Source organism: Scyliorhinus torazame, chromosome 5 (genome assembly GCF_047496885.1).
Source record: "Scyliorhinus torazame isolate Kashiwa2021f chromosome 5, sScyTor2.1, whole genome shotgun sequence".
Classification (NCBI taxonomy): Eukaryota; Metazoa; Chordata; class Chondrichthyes; order Carcharhiniformes; family Scyliorhinidae; genus Scyliorhinus; species Scyliorhinus torazame.
In genome coordinates this window covers 86,443,786-86,456,618 of record NC_092711.1, presented here as the reverse complement: position 1 = coordinate 86,456,618, position 12,833 = coordinate 86,443,786, and the positions used below count along the sequence as shown (strand labels likewise).

Genomic DNA, 12,833 nt, shown 5'->3' with positions numbered 1-12,833 from the left:
TCTAACTCCTCCTTGAATTTACTCACTGTCACTACATCCACCACACTCTGGGGTAGCGAATTCCACAGATTCACAATCCTTTGGGAGAAGTAGTTTCTCTTCAAATCTGTTTTTAACTTGCTACCTCTTATTCTAAGATCATGACCACTCGGTTGAAATTCCCACGAGAGGAAGCATCAGCTCCATGTATACTTTATAATCTTTAATATTGTCACAAGTAGGCTTACATTAACACTGCAATGACGCTACTGTGGAAATTCCCTAGTTGCCACATTCCGGCGCCTGTTTGGGAATACAGAGGGAGAATTCAGAATGTCCAATTCACCGAATAAGCACATCTTTTGGGACTTGTGGGAGGAAACCCGAGCGCCCGGCGGAAACCCACGCAGACACCGGGAGAATGTGCAGACTCCACACTGACAGTGACCCAAACCAGGAATCAAACCTGGAACCCTTGCACTGCGAATCAACAGTGCTAACCACTGTGCTGCCTTGCCACCCATTATCCATATCTTTTACCATCTTCTTTACCTCAATTAGATCGCCCCTCATTCTTCTAAACTCCAGAGAGTATAGGCCTAAACTGTTCAATCTCTCCTCATACGACAAACCCCTCATCTCTGGAATCAATCTAGTGAACCTCCTCGGAACTGCCTCCAATGCGACTACATCTTTCACAAATAAGGGGACAAAACTGTGCACAATACTCCAGGTGCGACATTACCAATGCCTTGTATAGTTGCAACAACACTTCCTTACTCAATTCCTTTTGCTAACATTCCATTTGCTTTCCTTATTATCTGCGGCACCTGGATGCTCGTTTTCTGTGACTCATGCACAAAGACACCCAGATCCCTCTGCATAGGAGTTAAACTCCATTTGCCACATTTTGGCCCACTCTCCTAACCTATCGATATCCATTTGTAAGGTTCTTATTTTCTCATTGCAGTTTACTGTCCCACCTATATTTGTGTAATCTGCGAATTTGGTTTTTGAACCTTCTATCCCTGTATCCAAGTCGTTAATATAGATTGTAAATAACTGGGGCCCAAGGACCGAACCCTGTGGCAGCCCACTAGTTACATCTTGCCATCCAGAATAAGAACTATTTATCCTGACTCTCTGTCTCCTGTCCTTCTGCCAGTCTTCTATCCAAGCTAATAAATTATCCTAATCCCATGTGATCTCACTTTGTCAATTAACCTTCTTTGTGGCAACTTATCAAACACCTTCCAGAAGTCCAGATACACTACATCTTCAGGATCCCCATTATCCACTTTGCTTGTTACATCGTCGAAGAACTCACAATTCTTTAGTCCAGAAATTAACTTCTTAGTATTTGGAATGGTGGAATGTGAATTCAGTTTTTAAAAATCTGGATTTAAAAGTCTAATAATGACCATGAAACCATCATTGATTGGCATAAAAACCTATCTGGTTCACTCATGTCCTTTAGGAAAGGAAATCTCCTGCCCTTACCTGGTGCGGCCCACATGAGATTCCAGACCCACAGCAAAGTGGTTGACTCTTAAAATGCCCTCTGAAATGGCTGAGCAAAGCACTCAGAGTCCAGAGAAGGTTCCCAAGAATGTTTCCAGGGATAAATATGAGAAGACGTTGGGTCTGTTTTCCGTGGAGAAAAGAAGGCTGATTGGAGACTTGTAGAGGTAATCAAGATCCTGAGGGCTTTAGACGGGGTAAATAATGAAAATCTATTTCCCTTCTGGAGTACATCAAGAACTGGAGAGCACAGATTCAAAATAATTAGCAAAAGGAACAGAAGTGATGCGAGGAAAAAGGTTTTCACCCAGAGGGCGGTTGGTGTCTGGAACGAACATCTTAAGAGGGTGATGGAGGCAGCTCCAATCAAGGTATTTAAACGGGAATTGGATTGTTATCTGAAAAGAAAGAATGTGCAAGGTTACAGGGATAAGGCAGGGGAGTGGGATTAGGTAGGATGTTCTTTCAGTGAGCAGTGCAGACTCGATGGGCTGAATGGCCTCTTCCTGAACTGTAATGATTCTGTGGTTCTGTCAGCACAGGCCCTCCAGCATCAGCATTGGAACTGAAACTCGGATCATTAATTCAACACAGAACCACACTGGAATTTCAGAAAACTGGGAAATCTTCCGAGGGCAACTGACACCAACATCAGGTGAAATTCACCAACCGCCCAATGTCTCCAACAGATTGATAGGATTGATGAAAGCTCAGTGTTTAATCTGGGAGAAGGTGAACCAGAGAACAGAAATCATTCAGAGTAAGAAAAGATCAAAAATAATGTCCCAATCAGTAACAGGAGATCAATCAGTCTCCTCTTATCATTGAGGAAACCGAATATTCAAAACACAGTGTCTGAATCAAAGCTGATTTAATCAATATTTATACAGAACATCAATGCACACCCCAGCTTTCAGGCTTATTAATACCGGCAGCAAAAAACTCTAGCTGTCAGAGTGAAGATGGTTCAGTCCAGATGAGATTAACAGCAGAATCCAAATCCAATCCCTGCAGTCACTTGTGAACTCGCTGGTGTCTCAGCATGTGGGATGACTGAATGAATCCCTTCCCACACACTGAGCAGATGAACGGCCTCTCCCCAGTGTGACTCCGCTGGTGCTTAAGTAGGTTGGACTTCCAAGAGAAACCTTTCCCACAGAAAGAACAGATGAAAGGTCTCTCCCTGGTTTGAGTGTGTTCATGTGTCAGCAGATCCTTCCGGCTTTTAAAGCTCTTCTCACAGTCAGGATATTTAAACGGCCTCTGATCAGTATGAACAAGTTGGTGTGTCAGCAGATCGAATGAACGGGCGAATCCTTTCCCACAAACGGTGCAGGTGAACGGCTTCTCCCCGGTGTGAGTGAGTTTATGGCTCAACAGATCTCTTTTCCTTTTATAGTTTTTCTCACAGTAAGAACATTGAAAAGGTCTCTCCTCACTGTGGATATGATGGTGTTTCAGGAGGTGGTACGAAGTTCTGAAGCCTTTCCGACACACAGAGCAGATGAACGGTCTTTCCCCAGTGTGAACTCGCTGGTGTCTCAGAAGGTCAGATGATTTAGTGAATCCTTTCTCACACACAGAACGGGTGAATGGTCTCTCCCCGGTGTGACTGCGTTGATGAATATGCAGCTCAGACGGGTAATTGAATCCCTTCCCACAGTCTCCACATTTCCACGGTTTCTCCCCCATGGGACAACACTTGTGTTTTGACAAGGTTGATGATTGGCTGAAGCTTCGTCCACACACAGAACACGGAAACACTTTCTCCCCATTGTGAGCGGTTTTTTTTGATTCCATGTTCAAAAGCTGATAATGTTCTGGCTCTGATGAATCGAGTGACTGTTACATCCTGATGTGATATTTACAAATCACCCCTTCCAATATCCTGAAAAATGAATTCAAAGAGGAGAAAAAGAGAGTGATAAACACAAAGGCAGCTTGTGAAATGGAGTTGGATGAATCCCTCATTTGTGGGACCGGCACTAGGAAACGTGACCATGAAAACTTCTGGATTGTCATAAAAAACAACTGGTTCACCAATGTCCTTCTGGGAAGGGAAGCTGCCATCTGATCTGGGCCGTCACCTCCTGGTCTGGGGGAGAGAGGAAGAGGGAGGTGGGAGTTGGAAGGCTTGAAGGAGAGGATTTTATCTAAAACTCGACCAGAGCTCTCATGTAACGTCCAAAACCCTTAACCTCCACTATCATCTCCAAGTGTCCCTCCAAGTCAGAAAATGTCCCGAATTGTCTGACTCAGTACTGGATAAGCAGAAATGTCCTCCATTTAAATATCGGGACGAGGAAAGCAATCATCTTCAGTTTCTGTTACATATCCCACTCCCTAGCTACTATCTCTATTGCAACTCTTTGAGGCTGAACCAATCTGTTCATAATCTGGTTGTCAAATTTCATCCCAAACTGTTTTTTTGATGACACATCACTAAGACTGTCTATTTCCACCTCAGTAACCTTGTCCAGATGTGCTGCTGCCTCATCTCATCTGCGACTGAAATTCATTCATTCCTTTGTCACCTCAATCCTTAACGGCTCCAAATCATTCCCTTGCCAGCCTCAGATTCAACTCCACACAAGGTCATGTCAAAATCTGCTGCTTGTGTGCGGATTCACACTAATACCTGTTCAGGAGTGACCAAATCCACTGGAGAAAAGGGGACATCTTGGGGGGGGGGGGGGGGGGGGGGGTGGTATGGTGGGAGATGTTGATGACAAAACAATTGATGGGGGAAGGGTGAAACCTGTTGAGAGTGAAGATTGTGGAAACTGGAGACACGTGGCTTTATCAGGGGTATCAAGTGCACACCATTTACATGGTGGAGGAGGCCCAACAGTTGTCCAAAACCAAAAATATGAAATATGCCCTTATAACATTCCAAATATAAAATATTTGACTTACACTCTGCCTGTTCTACCCAACAGTGTGCACAGAGCTCTCTTGGATCTTTGACACTCCATGCTGGTCCCCAACATATAAACACAAAAACTCTGTCAATATCCCCTCCCTTGACAGACAGAAGCCTATTCCCTTAATCCTAACTACCATTGCCCACTCAGGTCATTCTCATCAAACGTCCTCACCCAACTCAGTCAGAAGCCTTTCTATCAACCCCCCTCCCCATCTCACTCACAGGTTCCTGGCTTCAGACCTCCTTCCTCACTCACTCCAACTACCCTGCTCACTCACAATCTACTTTCCCCAACCTCCCCTCCACATGCTCAGTCCCTGCGGCTGTGATAATTTAAATTCCAAACATTACCATATGACCATAAGACATAGGAGCGGAAGTAAGGCCATTCAGCCCATCGAGTCCACTCCACCATTCAATCATGGCTGATTTCAACTCCATTTACCCGCTCTCTCTCCATAGCCCTTAATTCCTCGAGAAATCAAGAATTTATCAACTTCTGTCTTAAAGACACTCAACGTCCCGGCCTCCACCGCCCTCTGTGGCAATGAATTCCACAGACCCACCACTCTCTGGCTGAAGAAATTTCTCCTCATCTCTGTTCTAAAGTGACTCCCTTTTATTCGAAGGCTGTGCCCCCGGGTCCGAGTCTCCCCTGCTAATGGAAACAACTTCCCTACATCCACCCTATCAAAGCCATTCATTATCTTGTAAGTTTCTATTAGATCTCCCCTCAACCTCCTAAACTCCAATGAATATAATCCCAGGATCCTCAGACGTTCATCGTAAGTTAGGCCTACCATTCCTGGGATCATCCGTGTGAATCTCCGCTGGACCCGCTCCAGTGCCAGTATGTCCTTCCTGAGGTGTGGGGCCCAAAATTGCTCACAGTATTCTAAATGGGGCCTAACTAATGCTTTACAAAGCTTCAGAAGTACATCCCTGCTTTTATATTTCAAGCCTCTTGAGATGAATGACAACATTGCATTTGCTTTCTTTTTTTTTTAAATAATATTTTATTGAAAATTTTTGGTCAACCAACACAGTACATTGTGCATCCTTTACACAACATTGTAACAATACAGATAATAATGACCTTTTTAAATTTAAACAAAAACAACAACAAATAAATAAATATTAAATAACAAAAAATAAAAACTAGCCCTAATTGGCAACTGCCTTGTCTCAGGCCACCCCCCCCCCCCCCACCCCCCCCCCCCCCCCCAAGTCCTGGGCCGCTGCTGCTGCCTTCTTTGTTCTCCCCCATCTATCTTTCCGCAAGATATTCGACGAACGGTTGCCACCGCCTAGTAAACCCTTGAGCCGACCCCCTTAGGACGAACTTAATCCGCTCTAACTTTATGAACCCCGCCATATCATTTATCCAGGTCTCCACCCCCGGGGGCTTGGCTTCTTTCCACATTAGCAGTATTCTGCGCCGGGCTACTAGGGACGCAAAGGCCAAAACATCGGCCTCTTTCGCCTCCTGCACTCCCGGCTCTTGTGCAACCCCAAATATAGCCAACCCCCAGCTTGGTTCGACCCGGACTCCTACTACTTTCGAAAGCACCTTTGTCACCCCCATCCAAAACCCCTGTAGTGCCGGGCATGACCAAAACATATGGGTATGATTCGCTGGGCTTCTCGAGCACCTCGCACACCTATCCTCCACCCCAAAAAATTTACTGAGCCGTGTTCCAGTCATATGTGCCCTGTGTAATACCTTAAACTGAATCAGGCTTAGCCTGGCGCACGAGGACGACGAGTTTACCCTGTTTAGGGCATCTGTCCACATCCCCTCCTCAATCTCCTCCCCTAGCTCTTCTTCCCATTTCCCTTTTAGTTCGTCCATCATCGTCTCCCCTTCGTCTCTCATTTCCCTATATATATCCGACACCTTACCGTCCCCCACCCATTTCTTTGAGATGACTCTGTCCTGCACCTCTTGTGTCGGGAGCTGCGGGAATTCCCTCACCTGTTGCCTCGCAAAAGCCCTCAATTGCATGTACCTGAATGCATTCCCTTGGGGCAACCCATATTTCTCGGTCAGCGCTCCCAGACTCGCAAACTTCCCATCCACAAATAGATCTTTCAATTGCGTTATACCTGCTCTTTGCCACATTCCATATCCCCCATCCATTCCCCCCGGGGCAAACCTATGGTTGTTTCTTATCGGGGACCCCCCCAGTGCTCCGGTCTTTCCCCTATGTCGTCTCCACTGTCCCCAAATCTTCAGTGTAGCTACCACCACCGGACTCGTGGTATAGTTCCTTGGTGAGAACGGCAATGGGGCTGTCACCATAGCCTGCAGGCTGGTCCCCCTACAGGACGCCCTCTCTAATCTCTTCCACGCCGCTCCTTCCTCCTCTCCCATCCACTTACTCACCATTGAAATATTAGCGGCCCAATAATACTCACTTAGGCTCGGTAGTGCCAGCCCCCCCCTATCCCTACTACGCTGTAAGAATCCCTTCCTCACTCTCGGAGTCTTCCCGGCCCAAACAAAACCCATGATACTCTTTTCTATCCTTTTGAAAAAAGCCTTCGTGATCACCACCGGGAGACACTGAAACACAAAAAGGAATCTCGGGAGGACCACCATCTTAACCGCCTGCACCCTCCCTGCCATTGACAATGCTACCATATCCCATCTCTTGAAATCTTCCTCCATCTGTTCCACCAACCGCGTCAAATTTAGCCTGTGCAATGTGCCCCAATTCTTAGCTATCTGGATCCCCAGGTAACAAAAGTCTCTTGTTACCTTCCTCAACGGTAGGTCTTCTATTTCTCTACTCTGCTCCCCTGGATGCACCACAAACAGCTCACTCTTCCCCATGTTCAATTTATACCCTGAAAAATCCCCAAACTCCCCAAGTATCCGCATTATTTCTGGCATCCCCTCCGCTGGATCCGCCACATATAGTAGCAGATCATCCGCATATAAAGATACCCGGTGTTCTTCTCCTCCCCTAAGTATTCCCCTCCATCCCTTGGAACCTCTCAGCGCTATCGCCAGGGGCTCAATCGCCAGTGCAAACAGTAATGGGGACAGAGGACATCCCTGCCTTGTCCCTCTATGGAGCCGAAAATATGCCGATCACCGTCCATTCGTGACCACACTCGCCACTGGGGCCCTATACAACAGCTGCACCCATCTAACATACCCCTCTCCGAACCCAAATCTCCTCAACACCTCCCACAGATAATCCCACTCCACTCTATCAAATGCTTTCTCGGCATCCATCGCCACTACTATCTCCGTTTCACCCTCCGGTGGGGCCATCATCATTACCCCTAACAACCTCCGTATGTTCGTGTTCAGCTGTCTCCCCTTCACAAACCCAGTTTGGTCCTCATGAACCACCCCCGGGACACATTCCTCTATTCTCATTGCCATTACCTTGGCCAAGACCTTGGCATCTACATTGAGGAGGGAGATTGGTCTGTAGGACCCGCATTGTAGCGGATCCTTTTCCTTCTTTAAAAGAAGCGATATCGTTGCTTCTGACATAGTCGGGGGCAGTTGTCCCCTTTCCTTTGCCTCGTTGAAGGTCCTCGTCAGTAGCGGGGCGAGCAAGTCCAAATATTTTCTGTAAAATTCAACTGGGAATCCGTCCGGTCCCGGGGCCTTTCCCGTCTGCATGTTCCTAATTCCTTTCACCACTTCCTCTACCGTGATCTGTGCTCCCAATCCCATCCTTTCCTGCTTTTCCACCTTGGGAATTTCCAGCCGATCCAAAAACTCCATCATTCTCTCCCTCCCATCCGGGGGTTGAGCTTCATACAATTTTTTATAAAATATCTTAAACACTTCATTCACTCTCTCCGCTCCGTCTCTCCATCTTCGTCTCTCACCCCCCCCTATTTCCCTCGCTGCTCCCCTTTTCCTCAATTGGTGTGCCAGCAATCTGCTCGCCTTCTCTCCATATTCATACTGTACACCCTGCGCCTTCCTCCATTGTGCCTCTGCAGTGCCTGTGGTCAGCAAGTCAAATTCCACATGCAGCCTTTGCCTTTCCCTATACAGTCCCTCCTCCGGTGCTTCCGCATACTGTCTGTCCACCCTCAAAAGTTCTTGCAACAACCGCTCCCGTTCCTTACTCTCCTGCTTCCCTTTATGTGTCCTTATTGATATCAGCTCCCCCCTAACCACCGCCTTCAACGCCTCCCAGACCACTCCCACCTGAACCTCCCCATTGTCATTGAGTTCCAAGTACTTTTCAATGCATCCCCTCACCCTTAAGCACACCCCCTCATCCGCCATTAGTCCCATGTCCATTCTCCAGGGTGGACGCCCTCTTGTTTCCTCCCCTATCTCCAAGTCTACCCAGTGTGGGGCATGATCCGAAATGGCTATAGCCGTATATTCCGTTCCCCTCACCCTCGGGATCAATGCCCTACCCAACACAAAAAAGTCTATGCGTGAATAGACTTTATGGACATAGGAGAAAAACGAGAACTCCTTACTCCTAGGTCTACTGAATCTCCACGGGTCCACCCCTCCCATCTGCTCCATAAAATCCTTAAGCACCTTGGCTGCTGCCGGCCTCCTACCAGTCCTGGACTTCGACCTATCCAGCCTTGGTTCCAACACCGTGTTAAAGTCTCCCCCCATTATCAGCTTTCCGGTCTCTAGGTCTGGGATGCGTCCTAGCATTCGCCTCATAAAATTGGCATCGTCCCAATTCGGGGCATACACGTTTACCAACACCACCATCTCTCCCTGTAATTTGCCACTCACCATCACGTATCTGCCCCCGTTATCCGCCACTATAGTCTTTGCCTCGAACATTACCCGCTTCCCCACTAATATAGCCACCCCCCTGTTTTTCGCATCCAGCCCCGAATGGAACACCTGCCCTACCCATCCTTTGCGCAACCTAACCTGATCTATCAGTTTCAGGTGCGTTTCCTGTAACATGACCACATCTGCTTTAAGTTTCTTAAGGTGTGCGAGTACTCGTGCCCTCTTTATCGGCCCGTTAAGCCCCCTCACGTTCCACGTGATCAGCCGAGTTGGGGGGCTTCCCACCCCCCCCCCCCCCCCCCCCCCCCTTGCCGGTTAGCCATCATCTTTTTCCAGCTTCTCGCCCAGTTCCCACGCAGCTGTATTTCTCCCAGACGGTGCCCCCCCGCCCATCCTTTCCCGTACCCACTCCCCCCTTTCCCCAGCAGCAGCAACCCAGTAATTCCCCCCTCCCCCCCCCCCCGCTAGACCCCCCGCTAGCGTAATTACTCCCCCCATGTTGCTCCCAGAAGTCAGCAAACTCTGGCTGACCTCGGCTTCCCCCCGTGATCACGGCTCGCCCCGTGCGGCGCCCCCTCCTTCCTGCTTCTCTATTCCTGCCATAATTATCATAGCGCGGGAACCAAGCCCGCGCCTCTCCCTCGGCCCTGCCTCCCATGGCCAACGCCCCTTCTCCTCTCCCTCCCCACCTCCCCCCATCACCACCTGTGGGAGAAAGAAAAGTTACCATACCGCAGGATTAATCATACAATCCCTCTTCGCGCCCCCCCCCCCCCCCCCCCCCCCCACTCGTCCCACCACTTTGTCCAAACGTTCATTTTCGTAGTCCAATCATTCCAATTTTTCTTCTACAATAAAAGTCCACGCTTCATCCGCCGTCTCAAAGTAGTGGTGCCTCCCTTGATATGTGACCCACAGTCTTGCCGGTTGCAGCATTCCAAACTTTATCTTTTTTTTGTGAAGTACCGCTTTGGCCCGATTAAAGCTCGCCCTCCTTCTCGCCACCTCCGCACTCCAATCTTGATAGACGTGGATCACCGCGTTCTCCCATTTACTACACCGAGTTTTCTTCGCCCATCTAAGGACCATTTCTCTATCCTTAAAACGGAGAAATCTCACCACTATGGCTCTGGGAGCTTCTCCTGCTCTCGATCCTCGCACCATAACTCGGTATGCTCCCTCCACCTCCAACGGACCCGTCGGGGCCTCCACTCCCATTAACGAGTGCAGCATCGTGCTCACATATGCCCCGACGTCCGCCCCCTCCACACCTTCAGGAAGGCCAAGAATCCTCAAGTTGTTCCTCCTTGCGTTATTTTCCAGTGCCTCCAACCTCTCCACAGATCGTTTCTGGTGTGCCTCCTGTATCTCCGACTTCACCACCAGGCCCTGTATATCGTTTTCATTCTCTGCTGCTTTCGCCTTCACGACCCGAAGCTCCTGCTCCTGGGTCTTTTGTTCCTCTTTCAGCCCTTCAATCGCCTGTAATATCGGGGCCAACAACTCTTTCTTCATTTCCTTTTTTATCTCCTCCACGCAGCGTTTCAAAAACTCTTGTTGTTCAGGGCCCCATATGAAACTGCCACCTTCCGACGCCATCTTGGTTTCTGCTTGCCTTCCTTGCCGTTGTTCCAAAGGATCCGCTGCAATCCGGCCACTTTCCTCTCCTTTTTCCATCCGTGTCCAGGGGGAACACCCTTCTGGTTTACCGCACGGTGTTTTCAGCCGTTAAAATTGCCGTTGGGGCTCCTATCAAGAGCCCAAAAGTCCGTTTCACAGGGAGCTGCCGAAACGTGCGACTCAGCTGGTCATCGCCGCACCCGGAAGTCCATTCAGCCCTTTGTGACCATGTCGGCTCTCTGGAGCAAGCCAGTCTGTCCATTGCCCTGTTCTAGCCCCAAATTTGTGCAGGTTTATTTCTCTCAGTGCCTGTCCAATTTCCGATAGAAATTCTTCCGTCATCTCTGCCTCTCCTACCCTCATAGGCAGTAGGTTTGAGGTTGTTACCGCTCGTTTTACATGGACATAAGGCTCCGAGAGCACAGAGGAGTCTATTTGGCCCATTTTCCCCATCCCAGCTCTTTGTAAAGCAAACCATTTAATCCCAGAGTTCAACTATTTTGTTTTCTTTTTTGGAATATATCAAATGACAGTCTAAAGAGGCTCGACCACCATTTACAGACTGTATTCCAAATCACAACAACTCGCTGTGTTTTACAACAAATAATTGTGCTTATGGTGTGTCTGGAGGTTCACAGAGTATTCAAAATGAAGTCAACACCGTGGTTATTACACAAAATTAAGACTCAGTCTTCATCAATGATTCCGGTGACACCGAGTGTAATATATCTTAGTTTGCGGACAATTAGAATAAATGTACATTTCTATAAAACCTCTCACTACCACTGGACCTCCTAAAGTGTTTCAAAGCCAATGGAGTACTTTTGAAACATATTCACTGTTGTAATGTAGGAAGCTGTAAGTACGCATGTGTAATCACATTTAGTTTTTAAATTGTCATTTTCATAGTGTATTCACAAGGTGAAGCAAGCCCTTTTATACCTCTAGCATGTGGCTTCCTGCAGCCATTTCACCTTCTGTACCTTTTCTATATTAACTATGTATTGATTTCATAGCAAAAAAACAATAATTATCTTCATAATTATTCAGTAGTGAACATTGATCATCATTAGTGAATTGGTGTATTAGGTAATTATATTGTAAAGACTAGATCTTTATTTTAAAAAATAACACGATCAACCAAAATGTTTCCAGAAACTGCAGAGCTATCAGAATTTGTTTGAAAAAATAAATTACTCAATAATTTTGAGAAGTTACAAGATGTGGTGATAAGCCTGTATATATTACATGTACTCAACAGTGTGACCTCCCACCAGTAGATGGTGTCAGGCGTCAGTCAGGTGACATCCAGCTACCAGCAGAAGGTTGTAAAGCGTGCACGAAGCCACTAGCACATAAGGGTAGTTCCAAGAGTGTCAAATCTAACTCTGTGATAACTTGGTCTGTATAGCATTCTGATCATTACCTTACCACGTGTCTATTAATAAATCATTGTTCTGGCTAAGTCACCAGCAATTCTGTAGAGTCATTGAAAGAATAGATCATAGAACACAACACTAAACATCATATTCTGCCAAGACTATGTGGGCTAGGCATTGGAGGAATGGTATTGTTACTGTGCGAGTAATCCAGAGACCCAGGTTAATGCTCTGGGGATCTGGGATCGAATCTGCCTGTGACACATGGTGAAATTGAATAACAGTATTGAATTAAAAGTCTGATGATAACATTCTTGATTGTTGTAAAAACACATCTGGTTCACTAATGTCCTTCATGAAATCTGCTCTCCTTATGTGGCCTGGCCTACACGTGACCCCAGATCCACAGCATTGTTGTGGTTGATTTGGAAGTGCCCCCTGAAATAACCTCAAGACACAGTTCAAGGGCAATTGGAATGAGCAGTAAATGCTGGCCCAGCCAGTGACGCCCACCTCCCATGAATGAATAATTTTTGAGAAGGCTCATTGTTCAATCTGAAGACGAGTAAGAAACTGTCTCTTTGATTGGATTTGATTTATTGTCACGTGTACCGAGGTACAGCGAAAAGTATTGTTCTGTGTACTGTCCAGACAGATCGTT

The 12,833-nt window shown here is 47.3% G+C and overlaps 2 protein-coding genes across 3 annotated transcripts in view; one reads left to right on the top strand and one right to left on the bottom strand.

The window, feature by feature from the left end:
- LOC140418772 (uncharacterized) overlaps window positions 1-12,833 on the top strand; it is a 159,673-nt gene that overhangs the window by 45,031 nt on the left and 101,809 nt on the right. The window lies entirely within an intron of this gene.
- Window positions 2,355-3,556, bottom strand: LOC140418780 (uncharacterized). The gene has a single exon (XM_072502401.1). The coding sequence runs from the start codon at window positions 3,298-3,300 to the stop codon at window positions 2,515-2,517; it is 786 nt and encodes a 261-aa protein (XP_072358502.1). The 5' UTR covers window positions 3,301-3,556; the 3' UTR covers window positions 2,355-2,514.

Coding starts and splice junctions, on each gene's coding strand:
- LOC140418780 (XM_072502401.1), bottom strand. CDS start 3,300: ATGGAATCAAAAAAAACCGCTCACAATGGGGAGAAAGTGTTTCCGTGT.